At 41.3% G+C, this 20,907-nt stretch overlaps 1 protein-coding gene across 2 annotated transcripts; it reads left to right on the top strand.

Annotated features, from left to right (window-relative positions):
• LOC115205287 (transmembrane 9 superfamily member 2) lies at positions 1-20,907 on the top strand. 2 transcript variants are annotated; one of them, XM_029771086.1, is made up of 18 exons: positions 1-316; positions 2,445-2,512; positions 5,547-5,640; positions 5,878-6,005; positions 6,273-6,402; positions 6,697-6,824; positions 7,196-7,307; positions 7,442-7,521; positions 7,991-8,096; positions 8,364-8,411; positions 8,806-8,938; positions 9,665-9,784; positions 10,028-10,085; positions 10,202-10,361; positions 10,580-10,731; positions 10,913-11,024; positions 11,228-11,399; positions 19,585-20,907. In XM_029771086.1, the coding sequence occupies exons 1-18, from the start codon at positions 182-184 to the stop codon at positions 19,650-19,652; spliced, it is 2,004 nt and encodes a 667-aa protein (XP_029626946.1). In that variant the 5' UTR covers positions 1-181; the 3' UTR covers positions 19,653-20,907. The 2 variants fall into 2 exon arrangements, with proteins under 2 accessions (XP_029626946.1, XP_029626947.1); XM_029771087.1 differs by lacking the exon at positions 8,364-8,411.

Genomic DNA, 20,907 nt, shown 5'->3' with positions numbered 1-20,907 from the left:
GCACATTTAACGTTGGTTTGCGGACCACCATTACATCAGAAGAAGAAGCGTTGGACGCTAGCTAATTATCCAAGCTCAACTGGCTGACAAGCTGGCTAGCTAACGTTATTTTTCCTCGCAGAAACAAAAACGGAACTAGCTACATACCGAGTGAATTGAAATTAGAAACAAAACCGGGACAATGAAGACGCGGATAGACACCGAATTTGTACTTGTGTTCACGTTAGTTGCCTTCAGTACTTGTTCAGGATTCTACCTTCCGGGTTTAGCCCCAGTGAGTTTTTGTGAAGATGATAAAGGAGGCGATGATTGTCAGGTAAATTTAACAATTGTCTTTTTTTACGGACTGACATGGTCCCACGTGGTTATTTCGCTCTAAACTAACTAGTTTGTGCACCAAATTGACGTTTCATGTTACATTTGTTTTTAGTTAATTTCCTAACGACTGGCTAGCTAGTTACGGGGTTAGTTTAACGTTATTTAGCTAGCTGCATGCTAGTCAAGTGACAGATACTGCTTCACTAGCTACCAAAGCTATTCACTAGCTAAACTATCAAACCTTAACGTAACGTTACCAGTTGTTGCTAGTTTGCTATCTGACTAGTCTTGATTTGAAGCGGTTTACATTATTACCTAGTCTGCAACTTGTGCATCACGGCTGGCTAGTAAGATAACTACAAAACATTTGCTCTTGAGAACCCAAGGCATTCTGCCTTATCTCAAGCAAGGTTCTGTTATAAGCACTGCTTACCGGTATGGCCATGTTAACTACAATCCCGATACTTTAACGTTTAGAAACGCCAATCACCACTTGCGATACCGTTTTCGAAACACATGGAACTTATATTTTCTGAGAATAAAATTTAAAAATAAATAAAAATACACTTACTGTAGCAGGTTTGAACAGATCAATATGGCTCTGTACGTCCAGCCGACGAACTACACTTCCTCCCCAGTTATTCTAAGGGAACAGGTGGACATGCTAGATGGCTAATTAACACAGGCGGTAGCCTCTCTGTCTTCCTTAAACAAGTACTGTAACATGGAGGTATGACCATGTGGGAACCCTAATCCCTATAAAGGGTGTGTAGTAATTTAACCTTCAGTTTTCATACCTTTCATATCGGCCAGAAATAATTGTAAGTTCATTTTATTTCCAAAACCGGACAGCAAAATATGCGTTTTAAAGGCCCAGTGCAGTCAGAAACGTGACTTCCACACTGAGGTTGGACTAATATTGTGAAAATGATAATGCCCTCTTAGTGTGAGTAAGAGCTGTTCCTAACCTCTGACAATAACAGCTAATTATCACTTTTCCCCCCACCACTCAGACCACTCCCAGATAGTCCTAGCAAAATTCTTGCTTGAGAAATTGCTCTAACTAAGAAGCTATTTTTGACCATTTTGTTTAAAAACAATCACAGTAATGTACTTAAAGGTGCTACGCATTTTTGCTTTATTTTTGCATTGCTATTTCTGAAAATGTTATCTGGCGCTGTTAGTGGTACGTTAGTGTTTCACAGTATTATTTAACCGCCGGTGTTGTGATTGGCCATGATATTCGCCAAAACCACTGTTCGAAGTTGGTGGACCAAAACCGAAAGTAACTTTCGTTTTCGTCCACCGGCTTCAAACAGCTGTAAAAATTATATTTGTTGTTACTGAAAATATAGTTCACAGCAATTTAGATGGTACAATGATTCCCAACACTATTCAGTGCTGGTTGTTTTATTAAACTGACTTCAAAATGACATGCGTGTGTGCAGTATTCGTAGCATCTGTCATAATAGCAACCCATGTTAGTCGTTGCATATTAGATCTCCCCTCTTTCTACATTCCTAACGGATATTTATGTCACAGGTCTCGTGTGGCTCAGTTGGTAGAGCATGGTGTTTGCAACGCCAGGGTTGTGGGTTCGATTCCCACGGGGGAAGAAATGTATGCATTCACTACTGTAAGTCGCTCTGGATAAGAGCGTCTGCTAAATGACTTAAATGTAAAATGTGCGGAGCCCCTTTGTCAAAGGTGTTTTCCCGTTAATTGCATTATGGACGGAACATTCGCGCGTAACCTGCTGCCCTGTGCGTATTGCTGCGCTTATAACGTGATTAAATAATAGTTTATCAACATGACCGAGGCATGCATACTAACCGTAGTCTTGCAGGTGTTTGCAAGGTTTAGTGCATGTGCCAGGTGATCGAATCTCAACTTCTGCATCGGCGCTCAAAAAAGTTGGGTAAATTAATATTTTGTCAAATTTTGGTCATTTTAAGGATCAACCCCATGGACAATCGTTGGAGTAAATTCAAATTATTATTTTATTCCACTTTTGCTTGTAAGTTAATCTTCCAGGTTTGGGCAGTGCTTTGACTGTATACCAGTAAGTGGTATAGCACATATTTATTAGGCAACATGCCTGTATGACCATCTCTCTCCTTCCTTAGACACTCATCCAGCTGTTTGTGAATCGCTTGGACTCAGTGGAATCAGTTCTGCCCTATGAATATGACGTGTAAGTAGTAGCCAAGGTTATTATAGTTTTGTGTTTTTGTATTCGTTTTTATTTCTATTAGAGCATTGATTTTTATTTGTAATTCTGTTTAGTTTCAGTTTTCAGACTTGATTGGCTAATTGTTATTTAGTTCAGTTGTATATGAATATTTCATTTTTATATTATTTAGTTGTGTTAGTGTTAGGGACCGAAAGCATGCATGGGAGGTCATTTCCAGTTCATAAGAGCATGTCAATTGAAAGCGAAGAGTCTACATTTTTTAGGAATTAAGGCATACAGTGCATTTGGAAAGTAGTCAGACCCCTTGACGTTTTCAAAATATTGTTACATTACAGGTATATTCTAAAATTGATTAAATAAATATTTTCCCTCATCAATCTACATACACATAAAAAAACAGAAATGCATTATTTACAGAAGTATTCAGATCCTTTGCTTTGATACTCAAAATTGAGCTCAGGTGCATCCTGTTTCTCATTGATCATCTTTAAGATGTATCTACAGCTTGATTGGAGTCCACCTGTGGTAAGTTAAATTGATTGGACATGATTTGGAAAGGCACAAGCCTATCTATATAAGGTCCCACAGTTGACAGTGCATGTCAGAGCAAAAACCAAGCCATGAGGTCGAAGGAATTGTCCATAGAGCTCTGAGACAGGGTTGTGTCGAGGCACAGATCTTGGGAAGAGTACCAAAAAATGACTGCAGCATTGAAGGTCCCCAAGAATACAGTGGCCTCCATCATTCTTAAATGGAAGAAGTTTGGAACCACCAAGACTCTTCCTAGAGCTGGCCGTTCGGCGAAACTGAGCAAGAAGGGCCTTGGACAGAGATGTGGACTGATGGTCACTCTGACAGAGCTCCAGAGTTCCTCTGTGGAGATGGTTGTCCTTCTTGAAGGTACTCACATCTCTGCAGCACTCCACCAATCAGGCCTTTATGGTAGAGTGGCCAGACGGAAGCCACTCCTCAGTAAAAGGCACATGACAACCCGCTTGGACTTTGCTAAAATGCAGATAGGAGTCTGACAATGAGAAACACGATTCTCTGGTCTGATGAAACCAAGATTGAACTCTTTGGCCTGAATGCCAAATGTCACGTCTGGAGGAAACTTGGCACCATCCCTACGGTGAAGCACGGTGGTGGCAGCATCATGCTGTGAGGATATTTTTTGGCGGCAGGGACTGGGAGACTAGTCGGGATCGAGGGAAAGATGAACGGCACAAAGTACAGAGAGATCCTTGATGAAAACCTGCTCCAGAGTGCTCAGGTCCTCAGACTGGGGCAAAGGTTCACCTTCCAACAGGAGTGGCTTCGGGACAATCCTTGAGTGGTGGACTATCGTTTCTCTTTGCTTATATGAGCTGTTCTTGCCAAAATATGGAATTGGTCTTTTACCAAATAGGGCTATCTTCTGTATACCAACCCTACCTTGTCACAACACAACTGATTGGCTCAAACGCATTAAGGAAAGATATTCCACAAATTAATGTTTAACAAAGCATACCTGTTAATTGAAATGCATTCCAGGTGACTACCTCATGAAGCTGGTTGAGAGAATGCCAAGAGTGTGCGAATCTGTTAAGGCAAAGGGTGGCTACTTTGAAGAATCTCAAATATAAAATACATTTTGATTTAACACTAATTTGGTTTCTACATGATTCCATATGTGTTCTTTCATAGTTTTGATGTCTTCACTATTATTCTACAATATAGTAAAAATAAAGAAACCCTGGAATCAGTAGGTGTGTCCAAACGTTTGAATTGGTACTGTTTTTATATTGTTTAGTAAAAATTGTGTAATGGGGGATTGGAAATGAAGCAGACAATTACATTGGAAGCAGACAATCTATCTGCAATATTAAAGCTGGTCTACCCCTTTAAAAAAGAAATAAAGAATCAAGTTAGCTACCTAGACACATTTTCCCGTTTGCCAGTGATGGTGATTCAAAAATATTTGTTCTATTTGAAACGTCACCATCTCCTGGCAGCATTTACCGGCTAGATTCAGTAGCTTAACCCCTAAATGTGCTGTTCCACGAGAAGAGCGCGTCCCTTTTTGATATTTTAAGTAGAAATTGTTAACCAATATTGATTTTTAAAAGCCTGTTTATATTAAATGAAGTGCCATTTTAATATAGACCACATGGAGAATGTCGGAAAATTTTAACCCATATTAACCGAACATTTCTCCAAGTTTACACCATAATTGTAAAGCCCTAGTTATTTTGTTGCTCTGTCAGTCATTTCTAAAGATTATTATTTCATTTGATTACTGATTCATTTACGTTTGTCCCTCATTTTAAGGTCAACCCTGTTACGTGAACTGAACTTTCAATTTTAATTTGGTTTAAATATTTTTTTTAAATAAATTGAACAGATAATAGTACAATTATTGTGTGAAAACAGGTGCTACTCTTTTTTTTTGCCATTTTGTGTTGTAAAACTAAGCGGGTCGAGCTTAACAGTTTCCCCTGTTACCCATAGAATGTTTTTTAACAATTTTTATGAAGCTTAACATTCCACTGTTCCACACAATAAGCTTCCAAGGGGATTTATGGCTGATTTTGAAGATGGCATTTTCAACCCTGTTACTTTATTTGGTTCTTAATAGGCACTTAGGCTACTAGCCTTTTTTATTACATTTTTATCATGTTTAACCTCTTGATGGGATTTTTTTTTATGGAGTTGAGCACGTGCTCTTTGACAGAATGTTAAAGGTAACTGAAATCAAATGTTTTTTTAAACCAAATTACACTTATTAAAAGGCCCTGAAAAGGTGGAACAACTGAACATAATTCATGACTGTTTTTATTTTAGTTCGTTTTGGAGTCATAGATAATAGTTTGAGTATATATTTGTTCATTATTTAACTTCATTTTACAAAATAGTCTCTTCATGATTAATTTTAATTTCAGTTTTTATTTACTTTAAATTTGGCAGCAGCTCTGACTGGTACATACCTCTGTCTCTACCGTATCATACTTTTGTTAGATCCATTGCACATTCATTGTCAACAATTTTTTTTTCCCAGCTTTGACTTCTGCAAAGATGACAATGAGAGGAGACCGTCTGAGAACCTGGGCCAGGTGCTATTTGGTGAGAGAATTGAGACGTCCCCATACAAGGTAGGGCACCTCTGTCATCACATGTTTCATTGATAATCTGGCATGTACCACCAGCCTTTAATTACCCTAAAGGTCCTCTGGGCCCAGCTTTTCAGGTATTGGATTCCATTGTTTTGTGTTGCTCCATCACTCCATGCAAGACCGGCTATTCAAGCTGCCCTGTTCTTCCTGTTATACCCATTTATGTGTTACACTTTATGGCAGTGTCAAGAGTTTTTATTCTTCACTTTCCCTCAGTTCTCATTCAAAAAAGATGAGAAATGCAAGAAATTGTGCACCAAAACCTATGTGAAGGGTAAAACCGAGGATAAGAACATGCTGGACTTCCTCAAGAGAGGAATGCAGTTGAACTACCAGCACCATTGGTGAGCTAATCCTTCTCCTTCTCATGAATAGGTTAAGATACTTGTAGGTAATTCTACAGAAAATGGGTCTGCTTACCCCCAAGCATAGTAGGGCCCCTTAGCATGACACTAATCCTATACGACAGGTTAACACTGTGTTTTTGCACAGCATTTGGTTGGACAGAGGTGGATGAACGGGAGACACATTTGTGTCAACCAAATCACTTGCAGGGTTTTTCCAGTTTGTGTTTTTTAATTGGGTTTAACAAAATGTGTGTTTGTTTTCAGGATTGTTGACAACATGCCAGTCACCTGGTGCTATGATGTGGAAGACAGTCAGAAATACTGCAATCCTGGATTCCCCATTGGCTGCCTCGTCACCGTCGACGGGCGCGCTAAAGATGCCTGTGTCATCAATGTGAGCCATACTTTTACACTATCTCACACACAGGATGGTTGCCCAATATCTATCTGATAACACCAGAGATTGTAGCTATGCCAATTTTAGTCCAGGGCAGGCTGTGTTGTGAAATGGTAATATTCACTAGTAACATCATTAGATTGGACCATGAGTGGGGTGAGGTGAGTCGTATTAGGGTGAGGAGTCATGCTGCTTTATAATAGCTCTAATGATAACCTGCTTTGAATATGATTGTGTTTAGTATGCACTATGTAATATGGGGTAATTGACTGGAATCTTTTCTCTTTTCAGTCCGAGTTCAACAAGAAGAACACATTTTACGTCTTCAACCATGTGGACATCAAATTGACCTACCACAATGGGGAGGGGGAGGGGTGGAGAGGAGCTCGCCTGGTGGCTGCCACACTGGAGCCCAAGAGGTAAGAATTTCAGACGGCCAGATGGCGTGTAAATCAGGTGATGTATGAGCAGATCTATTCCATTTTCATTAGCCGCACTTGAACATACTGTCGCTGGTGCTTCCATAGGTGGCCATGAATATGCACTGTTCTATACTCAATGAACAACTGTTTGCCACGTACGGTTGTTTCATTTTATTGTTGATCAGTGTCATTTCCACATTTCACCAGAGGAGGCCCAAACTCCTACTTTTTTTTGCACTGCAGCGCCCATCTGGTAAAGACAAGCAGAGTTTCATATGAAGCACTGGAAAGCCCCCAACTTCATAATACTTTTTGAAATGGTTTTGTGTTGTAGCTAGTGGTCTTATGTGTGTTTGTGTGATTGACAGTATCAACAATGCTGATGCTGACAAACCGACATGTGAAGGCCCTCCCATGGAGGTTCCTGTAGAGTTTAACAGTGACGTGAAAATCACCTACACCTACACTGTCAGCTTCGAGGTACATTAGAACAGTTAACCACAAAAAAAGTATTTGTTTTACACATACAAGTACACCATGTGTTTGGTCAACAGCATAGTTCATAGAAGCATTCAAGTATTCTCTTTAACAAATAATCATTTCTTAATTCACAGGTCAACAATGACATCAAGTGGGCCTCAAGATGGGACTACATTTTGGTCTCCATGCCTCACACCAACATCCAGTGGTTCAGGTACGTTAGGTCTCAGGTACGTTAGGTCTCGCAACACTCAGCCCTGATAAGGGACTTATAGCACAGAAGTAGAGAAAATGTCTGACAGGCCTCTGAGAAGGCCCTTCCTTATATCCTAATCAGCAGACAACTGTTCTGTAAACACCAGCCTGAGAGACTTGTATGAAGTCAAAACCAAAAGGCAGTGACGTTGTTTCCAGTCAATCACTATCAACAGATATGAGTTTAATCCACAACATACAGCATCTAGTCTAGTGACCATCAACCTGCACCTTAAATGTCACAAATGGAACACTGGAAATCATGTCTAACAAACTCCAAATATGCTAAACATTATGTTGATCACTCTAAATGTAATAGGAACTTTAGTCATGTTAAATATTCCCATTCCAGTGCTGTTATACAGTAGACTAGAATATGGTGCTCCTCTGCTGTCATGTTAATGGTGCATGGCTTGTGTTCTTTCCAGCATCATGAACTCTCTGGTCATCGTGCTCTTCCTGTCTGGCATGGTGGCTATGATAATGCTGAGGACCCTACACAAGGACATCGCCAGGTACAACCAGGTGGACCAGGTAAAGAAACACACACAGCAGCTCTTTGAGACCCTCACAATCTCACTTCTCTGACCGTCAAACTATAGGATCGTATGAAACCAAGTTAACATGCAGCCAAACAGAACTGAATTATTCAGTTGTGTTCCATTGTACGCAAAGGAATCCTTCATGAGGGAATGGGGCAGATGGACGTGGCAGAGGATTCATCTGCCAAAAGTCATTTGTGTTCTGTATGTTGCCGAACCACAAGCATGAAACTTTTGTTGTAACATTTCATATTCACAGGAAGACTTGATAAAGGCTCCACCACCACAAGGAAAATCCATGTTCTATGTAAGCTTATCAAAAGCCATTTGAGCACAAACTGGGGATTGTTGGTGTGATTTCTGGGAGCTACCTCTTGAAGTGTCATATAACTTGTAAACCTTTTTAAAATGTGGTGTAGTGCAGGCCATTTACAGCTGAACAGTCCTTTGAATAAAACTAAACATCTTAACCATCTCTGCTTTTGGGCTAAACTGAGAGTTCTTGTCTACACCATATTTTACAGCCATTGGCTAACGTGGTTATGTGGTTTTTGCTACACTAGCAGGTGCTAGACGAGCTGGAAGATGGGCTAATGAGTCACTCTTGGTGATTGGCTGATTCGTAACGAAGTAATTTGAATATGCATAACCTTGACCTTTCCATTGGTTCTGATTGGTTGTGGTGCACTCTAACCCAACAGGAGGATGCCCAGGAGGAGTCTGGGTGGAAGCAGGTGCACGGGGATGTGTTTAGGCCTCCCAGGAAGGGCATGCTGCTTTCTGTGTTCCTCGGCCAGGGAACCCAAATCTTCATCATGACCTTCATCACCCTATGTAAGTAGCTCTTCCTCAGATGCTTTAAAACCTCTTAAGGATCTGACCCTTTCTTTTCAATTTTTGCCTAAAATGACACACCCAAATCTAACTGCCTGTAGCTCAGGACCTGAAGCAAGGATATGCATATTCTTGATACCATTTGAAAGGAAACACTTTGAAGTTTGTGAAAATTTAAGAGAGGCCATAATGTATTATTTCCAGCCCAGGCTCAATTTAGAATGTGGCCACTAGATGGCAGCAGTGTATGTGGAAAGTTTTAGACTGATCCAATGAACCATTGCATACTTGTTAAAAATGTTGTATCAAGACTGTCCAAATGTGCCTAATTGGTTTATTAATACATTTTCAAGTTCATAATTGTGAACTCTCCTCAAGCAATAGCATGGTATTCTTTCACTGTAATAGCTACTGTAAATTGGACAGTGCAGTTAGATTAACAGGAATTTAAGCTTACTGCCCATATCAGATATGTCTGTCCTGGTATTTTTTTTGTTACTTACAACCTCATGCTAATCACATTAGCCTACGTTAGCTCAACCATCTCGTGGTGGGGACATTATTATTCAACATGAACTCAAGTCTACATGACCTATAGGGAAGAGTTTTTAATGGAGTAATAATCATTATTGTTTCTTATTGTCATTTTACTAGAGTAATAGTGGTAGAATTACTGTAGTGGTAGTATTCTCTGTAGTGATGGTGACATCGGTTTGACTCCTCTAGTCCTGGCCTGCCTGGGGTTCCTGTCTCCAGCTAACCGAGGGGCTCTGATGACCTGTTCTGTGGTGCTGTGGGTTCTGCTGGGCACCCCTGCAGGATACGTGTCCGCCCGCCTCTACAAGAGTAAGCCCCATTTTTACATGCTCATCAACGAACCACACGTGAATTCATTTAATAAGATTGAGTTTGAGAAGAGAATGATATGAATGCAAATCAGATCGTCATTTCAGGGCTACAGTGATCGGGACAGTATGATATTCCCTCCAACCATTCAGTTAGATATGTATTTCTGCCTGAATAGTCTGTATTCTGTATGCCCTGCTTATAGCTTATGATTTTAACCCTTATTTCCCCATGTGTCCTCAGCTTTCGGTGGTGAGAAATGGAAGACCAATGTCCTGTTGACAGCACTGTTGTGTCCAGGGTAGGTCAGCTGTTCGCTGTATATACTGTAACATCCAAAGCTGCATTCATTTGATATTCTCCTTCTTAACAGGGAGATATGTACATAGGCTTCACATCTGTCTCTCCCTTCCCCAGGATTGTGTTTGCAGACTTCTTCCTGATGAACTTGATCCTGTGGGTGGAAGGCTCGTCGGCTGCCATCCCCTTCGGCACGCTGGTGGCCATCTTAGCTCTGTGGTTTGGTATCTCCGTGCCCCTCACCTTCATCGGTGCCTACTTTGGCTTCAAGAAACCTGTGAGTCAAATCAGATCCCCTACCCCTTGTCCATGGAATCTTATTCATTATGATTTAAATGGAAAAACTGATCCTAGATCAGCACAACTACTTTGAGATGGATTATGAATACGGGCCCTAATATTTTGTCCATGTTAAAAGCCAGCCCTTTCTAATATGGTGTACAACTTTCCATTTCTTGATGAGTTGCCACCCCTCTCTCTTGCTCCATTCTACAGGCTATTGAGCAGCCGGTTAGAACCAACCAGATCCCCAGACAGATCCCAGAACAGTCGTTCTTCACCAAGCCTGTCCCCGGCATCGTCATGGGGGGCATCCTGCCCTTCGGCTGCATCTTCATCCAGCTCTTCTTCATCCTCAATAGCATCTGGTAGGAAGCCATTTCTATTATATAAAACAACTGTAATGCAGTTGTGTGTCCTGTCACCTGTCCAACCGTCTGTCTGTTTCTGATCTTTCTGGTAGAAGCGACTCGCCTGCTGGGAGACTTGTTTGACTGACTTCATTGATTGATGTAATAGTTAGTTAAATGGTTTTATCTTCTGTTCCAGGTCTCACCAGATGTACTACATGTTTGGTTTCCTCTTCCTGGTCTTCATCATCCTCCTCATCACCTGCTCTGAGGCTACCATACTGCTATGCTACTTCCACTTGTGTGCAGAGGTGAGAGGAAACCATACTATGCAGTGCCTTCTTTCAAAATAAGTCTACTGAAACGTGTAGGTATACATTAATGTAATGTGGACGATGGTGTACTAGGAAACACCATTAAACATTTACCAGGGTAACTGCTTCAACCATAATAGCAAACGTAATAACCCTTTCAAATCCAGAATGTCTGTAGCCTAACCTTGTGTTTCCTGTAGGACTACCACTGGTGGTGGCGTTCTTTCCTAACCAGCGGCTTCACGGCCGTCTACCTGTTTGTTTACGCCGTCCACTACTTCTTCTCCAAGCTGCAGATCGTAGGAGCCGCCAGCACCATCCTCTACTTCGGTTACACCTCCATCATGGTGCTCATCTTCTTCCTCTTCACAGGTGAGTGAACGGGGAGCACAGCGTGAGCCAGGTTTATGAACGTGATGGTGAAACAGGCCGGTGTGCGTCTCAATGAACCATTAGCTTGTAGTATTTGCAAAGACGTGTCCTATTGTTTGTTCATGGACTATGGTGACGAGGCGTTAAGCCGCCCGTCCTTCAACACATGCTGCTTGCAGTTTTATGAATGGCGGTGACAAATCCTCTGGAGTAGCGATCTGTCCCAGAGGCATTGTGTTGTAAAGACTGAGGGAGAAGGAGGTGGGGATTGGTGTGTTTGAAGAAGCCGGGTTGATAAACATCAAAGGGACTGCTCAGCCCGGCCCTGTACACATTTGCTAGGATGCAGGAACCCTATCCTGTTCCGGTGACGACATGGAATGCACTAGTGTTGCGCAAGTATTGTTTGCCCCCCCCCCCCCCCGACAGGCGTCACACCTCTGGTTCCTCTAGTTTTTCTGGCAGTACTTTGCTAAATGCACATAGACTTTTACCGCAGACATTTCCTTCCTTCGGCAACATTTTAAATAAGTCTCCTTGGAGATGCTGGAGTGCATCCTTTAAACTTAGACCGAATAAAGACTCATTATTTTTTAAATTTACATTATTTGTTCATTTCTTTCTTGATCATTAATGGTAAATGAACGGTGTGCAGCTTGTAGTCTTAATGTGGTCATTTCTACTGCAGAGGAATACAAACCAGTCTTCTAAATGGGTCGTTTTTAGTGGCTTTCCCTCTTCCTGGTTCCTGTGCCAAGTTTGGCACTGAGCAGCTCATTCTTATGCTGAGAGGAGGGAGAAAGGCCAGACAGACTGTGTTCCACACAGTGAACTCCTCCCACTCTATTTCATGGTCATAGGAGCTGTGGCGGAACAGCACTCAGCCAAGCTCTCTGACCACCTCTCCATGTTCCTACTCTTAAATTATAGAAGTTCATCTATAGTGTTTATCAAACCTGGTTTTTAATACATTTTAGCCAAGCTCAAGATCAACAGACCCTCCCCTGGTCTCCTCAGTGGGACATTTGACTGTACTTGAGCTATTATTAGCACTATCAAAACCGAGAATGCGTTTTAAACCAATACAGGACGTTTTTGGGAATTGCTGCTTGTAGTAGTCCTATATGTGTTGGTTTTAGAGAGAGGGTAGCTTTCGTCTCCTAGAAAATAAACGTGAGGCAGTGCCCAATTTACCGGTTGTCATGGATTCTAATAGATGCACCAGCATCCCTGACTACGGCTGTTATGGCAACTTCCCTTCGCCGGCACTCAAAATATATAGCTGTGTACCAGGAGGAGAGCAATGTGGGCGATTACTGGGTATCCACACTCACAACAACAATACTGCTATGAACAGATCTAACTTCCGCCCTCTGTCCTTACTGTGATGTGGAACGGGTAGAAATGGACACAGCGTTGACATGGTAATGACACACTTCGGCCCTGTCTGGCCTTTGCTCTCACACACACACACACACACACGTGACCTAGGACACAATTTAAGGAAAGTCAATACAAAACTACCCCTGAAGCAATGAGTTTCTCTCTCCTGAAATATAATATAGACCTATGATCTTATGGTGACCTTCTATCAGCTGGATTCTAATAAATCAAGTTAAAATCATAGGCATTTACTGTCTTAAGGGCCAGATGTAGCCTATAAGACTGCGATAAGCGATATTCGGATGGGCTGGAAGAAGATCGATCAATCTAAGAAAAAGGTGCTTCATCAGAATAATCCTAATCTGCCCCATTTCTGATTTTCTTTTCTTTTTAACAAGACATTACCCAATCTTCGCCTTCCCATTTCACCTCGTCTCAACTTTGATCAAAACTTAATCCAGGAGTCTCTTGTATGGCTCTCATTGAGCCGTCAGATACGGATGTTCAAAGTTCTTTTTAAATTCATTTTCTCCCAGGATTTTGCCCAATTAAATTGTTCTCTCCAGAGAGGAGCTCAAACATCAGTGCCACTTCATTTCCACTCTGACAAACTGAATGTTATGTATGCACAGGTAACAGCCAAAATAAATGAAGCACTAATATAAAGTGTCTTGATGGGGCGTTGAGACAGAACAGCTTCAATACACCTTGGCATACTTTTGTATATATTGTGTATGTGGACACCCCTTAAAATTAGTGCATCGGCTAGCACTCTCCATAGACAAAGATTGGCGGTAGAATGGCCTTACTGAAGAGCTCAGTGTGTTTCAACGTGGCACCGTCATAGGATGCCACCTTTCCAACAAGTCGTTATCAAGTTAGTTATATTTCTGCCCTGCTAGAGCTGTCCCGGACAACTGTAAGTGCTGTTATTGGGAAGTGGAAACGTCTAGGAGCAATATAGGCTCAGCCACAAAGTGGAAGGCCACACAAGCTCACAGAACGGGACCCGCCGCGTGCTGAAGCGCGTAAAAATCGTCGGTCCTCGTTTGCAACACTCACTACCCAGTTCCAATCTGCCTCTGGAAGCAACGTCAGCACAATAATTGTTCTTTGGGAGCTTCATGAAAGGGTTTTCCATGGCCGAGCAGCCGCACACAAGCCTATGATCACCATGCGCAATGCCAAGTGTCATCTGGATTTGTGTAAAACTCGCCGCCATTGGACTCTGGAGCGGTGGTTCTCTGGGGTGATGAATTACACTTCACCATCTGGCAGTCTGACGGACGAATCTGGGTTTGGTGGATGCCAGGAGAACACTACCTGCCCCAATGCATAGTGACAACTGTAAAGTTTGATGGAGGAGGACTAATGGTCTGGGGCTGTTTTTCATGCTAGGCCCCTTAGTTCCAGTCAAGGAAAATCTTAACACTACAGCATACAATGACATTCTAGACAATTCTGTGGTTCCAACTTTATGGCAACAGTTTGGGGGAAGCCCTTTCCTGTTTCAGCATGACAATGCCCCCATTCACAAAGCGAGGTCCATACAGAAATAGTTTTTCGAGATCAATGTGGAAGAACTTGACTGGCCTGCACAGAGCCCTGACCTCAACCCCCTCAAACAAGTTTGGGATGAATTGGAACGCCGACTGTGAGCCAGACCTAATCGTTAACACCAGTGCCTGACCTCACTAATGCTCTTGTGGCTGAGTGGAAGCAAGTCCCCGCAGCAATGTTCCTTCCCAGAAGAGTGGAGGCTGTTATAGCAGCGAAACGGGGACCAACTCCATATTAATGCCATGATTTTGGAATGAGATGTTCAACCAGCTTCGATGAGCAGGTGTCCACATACCTTTGGTCATGTAGTGTAGATTCTACAAGTGTCTGGAATTCTATTGGTGGGATGTGACACCATTCTTCCTTGAAAAATTGCATAATTTGGTGTTTTGTTGATGGACATCGCTGTCTCATGCGCGACTCCAGAATCTCCCATAACTGTTCAATTGGGTTGAGATCTGGTGACGGCCTAGGGCATATTGTTAACATCGTTTTCATGCTCATCAAACCATTCAGACCACTCGTGCCCTGTGGACAGGTTCATTGTCATTCTATGGAGGGGCATAGCCATGGTAGCCAAAATAATGGCCTGCCCAGCATTTTTAGACATGACCCTAAGCATGATGGGATGCTAATTGCTTAATTAAGGAACCACACCGGTGTGGAAGCACCTGCTTTATATCTGCTGTATCTGTAATTTCTCATGTGGCTGTAAAAGACATGTACAGTTTGTACATTACACCCATGTCATACAGTGTATGTACAGTCCTTCAGAAAGTATTCACACACTTCGACTTTTTCCACATCTTGCTCTTAAAGCCTGAATTGTTTTTGGTTACTGGCCTACACACAGTACCCCATAATGTCAGAGTGGATTTTTTTTTTGTTTTTACAAATAAATAAAAAGCTGAAATGTCTTGAGTCAATAAGTATTCAACCCCTTTGCTATGGCAAGCCTAAATAAAAAGTAAAACATTTGCTTAACTAGTCACCTAATAAGTTGCACTCTGTGTGCAATAATAGTGTTTAATATACTTTTTGAATGACTACCTCATCTCTATAACCCACACATACAATTATCTGTAAGGGAGGTTTTCCAATGCCTCGCAAAGAAGGCCATCTATAGAGTACCACAGTATGAGTCATAATACCCATAAAATCTAGTGGTCAAACAAGGAAATGGTTCCAATTGTTTTTCACCATTGTTCCCACAGAGTATTTTAGAAACACTTCAAATAAGGGCTGGGTTTCTTGTAGACTTACCCTGGCGTGACGTTTTTATAACTGTGTAAATCTCTCTAGGCCAAGGTGACTTGAAAAGGATAATGGAGAAATGTTGCACAATCCTGGTGTGGAAAGCTTTTTAGAGACTTTAATTATTATTATTTTTTAACTAGGCAAGTCACTTAAGAACAAATTCTTATTTACAATGACGGCCTACACCGGCCAAAACCGGACGACGCTGGGCCAATTGTGCACCACCCTATGGGACTCTCAATCACGGCCGGTTGTGATTCAGCCTGGATTCGAACCAGGGTAGTGTATTTTTATTTATTTTACCTTTATTTAACTAGGCAAGTCAGTTAAGAACAAATTCTTATTTTCAATGATGGCCTAGGAACAGAACAGCAAGTCAGTTAAGAACAAATTCTTATTTTCAATGACGGCCTAGGAACAGAACAGTGGGTTCAGGGGCAGAACGACAGATTTGTACCTTGTCAGCTCGGGGATTTGAACTTGCAACCTTTCGGTTACTAGCTCTTACCACTAGGCTACCCTGCCGCGCCAGTGACGACTCTAGCGCTGAGATGCTGTGCCTTAGACCGCTGAGCCAACTTACCCAGAAAGACTCACAGCTGTAATCGCTGGCAAAGGTGCTTCTACAAAGTATTGACTCAGGGGTATGAATACTTATGGAAATTAGATATTTCTGTATTTAATTTTCAATAAAGGTGTCATTATGGGGCATTGTGTGTAGATGGGTAAGATAAAATAATTATATACAGTCGTGGCCAAAAGTTTTGAGAATGACACATTAATTTCCACCAAGTTTGCTGCTTCAGTGTCTAGATATTTTTGTCAGATGTTACTATGGAATACTGAAGTATAATTACAAACATTTCATGAGTGTCAAAGGCTTTTATTGACAATTACATGAAGTTGATGCAAATAGTCAATATTTGCAGTGTTGACCCTTCTTTTTCAAGACCTCTGCAATCTGCCCTGGCATTCTGTCAATTAACTTCTGGGCCACATCCTGACTGATGGCAGCCCATTCTTACATAATCAATGCTTGGAGTTTGTCAGAATTTGTGGGTTTTTGTTTGTCCACCTGCCTTTTGAGGATTGACCACAAGTTCTTAATGGGATTAAGGTCTGGGGAGTTTCCTGGCCATGGACCCAAAATATCGATGTTTTGTTCACCGAGCCACTTTATCACTTTTGCCTTATGGCAAGTTGCTCCATCATGCTGGAAAAGGCATTGTTCGTCACCAAACTGTTCCTGGATGATTGGGAGAAGTTGCTCTCGGAGGATGTGTTGGTACCATTCTTTATTCATGGCCGTGTTCTTAGGCAAAATTGTGAGTCAGCCCACTCCCTTGGCTGAGAAGCAACCCCATACATGAATGGTCTCAGGTTGCTTTACTGTTGGCATGACACAGGACTGATGGTAGCGCTCACCTTGTCTTCTCCGGACAAGTTTTTTTGTGGATGCCCCAAACAATCGGAATGGGGATTCATCAGAGAGAACAACTTTACCCCAGGCCAATCCCTGTACCTTTTGCAGAATATCAGTCTGTCCCTGATGTTTTTCCTGGAGAGAAGTGGCTTCTTTGCTGCCCTTCTTGACACCAGGCCATCCTCCAAAAGTATTCGCCTCACTGTGCATGCAGATGCACTCACACCTGAATGCTGCCATTCCTGAGCAAGCTCTCTACTGGTGGTGCCCCGATCCCGCAGCTAAATCAACTTTAGGAGACAGTCCTGGCACTTGCTGGACTTCCTTGGGTGCCCTGAAGCCTTCTTCACAACAATTGAACCGCTCTCCTTGAAGTTCTTGATGATCCGATAAATGGATGATTTAGGTGCAATGTTACTGGCGGCAATATCCTTGCCTGTGAAGCCCTTTTTGTGCAAAGCAATGATGACGGCACGTGTTTCCTTGCAGGTAACCATGGTTGACAGAGGAAGAACAATGATTCCAAGCACCACCCTCTTTTTGAAGTATGTTATTCGAACTCAATCAGCATGACCGAGTGATCTCCAGCCTTGTCCTCGTCAACACTCACACCTGTGTTTAATGAGAGAATCACTGACATGATGTCAGTTGGTTCTTTTGTGGCAGGGCTGAAATGCAGTGGAAATGTTTTTGGGGGATTCAGTTGCATGGCAAAGAGGGACTTTGCAATTCATTACAATTCATCTGATCACTCTCCATAACATTCTGGAGTATATGCAAATTGCCATCATACAAACTGAGGCAGCAGACTTTGATAATTTATATTTGAGTCATTCTCAAAACTTTTGGCCACGACTGTATACAGTACCAGTCAAGTTTAGACACCTAGTCATTGAATTGTTTTTTTTAGTTTTTTTTTCTTAGTATTTTTTACTGTTTTCTACATAGTTTTAATGCCTTCACCATTATTCTATGAAATACCACATATGGAATCATGTAGTAACCAAAAAAGTATTAAACAAATCAAAATATATTTTAGATTCTTCAAAGTAGCCACCCTTTGACAGCTTTTCACACACTTGGCGTTCTCTCAACCAGCTTGACCTGGAATGCTTTTCCAACAGTCTTGAAGGAGTTCTCACATATGCTGAGCACTTGTTGGCTGCTTTTCCTTCACTCTGCAGTCTAACTCATCCCAAACCATCTCAATTGAGTTAAGGTTGGGTGATTTTGGAGGCCAGGTCATCTGCTGCATCACTCTCCTTCTTGGTCAAATAGACCTGGAGGTGTGTTGGGTCATTGTCCTGTTGAAAACCAATTGATAATCCCACTAAGCGCAAACCAGATGGGATGGCGTGGCGTATCGTTGCAGAATGCTGTGGTAGTAATGCTGGTTAAATGTGCCTTGAATTCTAAATAAATAACTGACCGTGTCACCAGCAAAGAACCATCACACCTTCATGTTTCACGGTGGGAACCATACATGCGGAGATCATCCGTTCACCTATTCTGCGTCTCACTTAGACACAGCGGTTGGAACCAAAAATCTCAAATTTGGACTCATCAGACCAAAAGATAGAGCGGTGGAAATCTAACATTGCTCATGTTTCTTGGCCCAAGCAAGTCTTCTTCCTATTGGTGTCATTTAGTAGTGGTTTCTTTGCAGTAATTCGACCATGAATGCCTGATTCACGCAGTCTCCTCAACAGTTGATGTTGAGATGTGTCTGTTACTTGAACTCTGTGAAGCATTTATTTGGGCTGCAATTTCTGAGGCTGGTAACTCTAATGAACTTATCCTCTGCAGCAGAGGTAACTCTGGGTCTTCCTTTCCTGTGGCGGTCTTCATGAGAGCCAGTTTCATCATAGCACTTGATGGTTTTTGCGACTGCACTTGAAGGATGTTTCAAAGCTCTTGAAATTGTCAATATTGACTGACCTTCATGTCTTAAAGTAATGATGGGCTGTCTTTTTTCTTTGTTTTATTTAAGCTGTTCATGCCATAATATGGACTTGGTCTTTCACCAAATAGCCCTATCTTCTGTATACCACCCCTACCTTGTCACAACACAACTGATTGTCTCAAACGCATTAAGAAGGAAAGAAATTCCACAAATTAACTTTTAACAAGGCACACCTGTTAATTGAAATGCATTCCAGGTGACTACCTCATGAAGCTGGTTGAGAGAATGCCAAGAGTGTGCAAAGCTGTCATCAAGGCAAAGGGAGGCTACTTTGAAGAATCTAAAATCTATTCTGATTTGTTTAACACTTTTGGTTACTACATGATTCCATGTCTTATTTCATAGTATTGATGTCTTCACTATTATTCTACAATGTTGAAAATAGTACAAATAAAACCCCTTGATTGAGTATGTGTCCAAACTTTTGGCTGTGTTGTTGAATTCAGGCTGTAACACAACAAAATGTGAAATAAGTCAAATGGTATGAATACTTTCTGAAGGCACTGTATTATACTGAGTGTGTAATGTACAGTGTTTATTTTGTATACAGCAGTACTGTGTCTAATAATTCCCCCCCCCCCCCCCATCTTCCTCCTCAGGCACCATTGGATTCTTTTCCTGCTTCTGGTTTGTAAATAAAATCTACAGTGTGGTGAAGGTGGACTAACGGAATGAGGGCCGGACTCGCTGCTCTCCCAGTGCAGCGCTATTACAGTGACCGCTATGAGGAAAGGAAGCCCTTTGAATGACTTGAAAACATCACATGTCTCAGAAGATCTAGAGAGGTGAAGCCCTCAAACTTGATATGTTGCAGTCGTAATTATTTTGGCTTTTACCGTCTAAGATTAATTGACATTTTGATTTGACTTGCACCTTGATCTACGAGGTGAGTTCCAAAGATCTAAGTTAGCGGGTGACTGGTTAGGGGAGGGTGAAGGATGCTCCAAAATGTTTTTTTTTCTCCCCCATTTCTAATGTAAAAAAAAAAAAGAAGAGGGAAAAAAAAGTACTTTATTTTGCTTTTATATTCTCAGAAACCTGAACTTATATTTTTGTTTTTCACCAACTCTGCTGTATTCAGAAGATATGTGTTGATACTTAAATAATGTCACCTATATGGATCTGTCCTTTACAACAAATGTTCTTTTGTTTGTTTTATGTTTTGGTGAGGTGAAGACGGGCTGTAGAATCCTAACCATTTAATGACCTGTACTATCGTTTTACAGTAGTGGATACTGTATAAATATCTACAACTGACTCTGCCATGAAGAAATCTGTTTTATTTTTATGGCTATATTTTGGTTGATATGAAAATAAGAATGTGTAGTTAGAAACATCTTTATCGTAAATTAATTTGCTATAACAGTGGAAATGTAAGCCAAAGCTTATGACTCAATTGTTTTTTTTTTTGTTTGGATTGTAATGTCTCGCTCAGGAGAATACAACTACCACATTTAGATGTTTATTTCTTATTCGGTAACTTAATGTAACTAGATGCTTAAAATCTCTATTCTCTCAGATGGAAATTTTTCCCACCTTTTTAAAGGGGCAAACCGGGATTGGTACATCAATTTATTTATTTGTATTTTTTCATTTTGTTGAATGATTTTGTTATCATATACAACTGTTGATTTATTGAAGAATATAACATGACCCGCTGTGTACCAAAATAAGTGGCAGTGTGACCGCTTTTGTTTTTCAAATCTTGGATTGACCCTTTTTTAAAGGCAAAGCTTCAATCTCACTGCAGCTCCATGGAAGGAGTTCTGATCAGCGTTGTTGAAACTCACGCTTTATTCATTTTTATAAATGAACTGTACACAAGCATCCTCAGAACATGTTGAGGGGGGAAAAATATATAGAAATCTTAACAAATTTCGAGTTTTTAAAGAAGTACTGCATATAAAACATTCTGTTACTTA

The sequence above is a fragment of the Salmo trutta genome, chromosome 13, assembly GCF_901001165.1.
Source record: "Salmo trutta chromosome 13, fSalTru1.1, whole genome shotgun sequence".
NCBI lineage: Eukaryota > Metazoa > Chordata > Actinopteri > Salmoniformes > Salmonidae > Salmo > Salmo trutta.
This window is presented reverse-complemented; position numbering and strand designations above follow the sequence as displayed.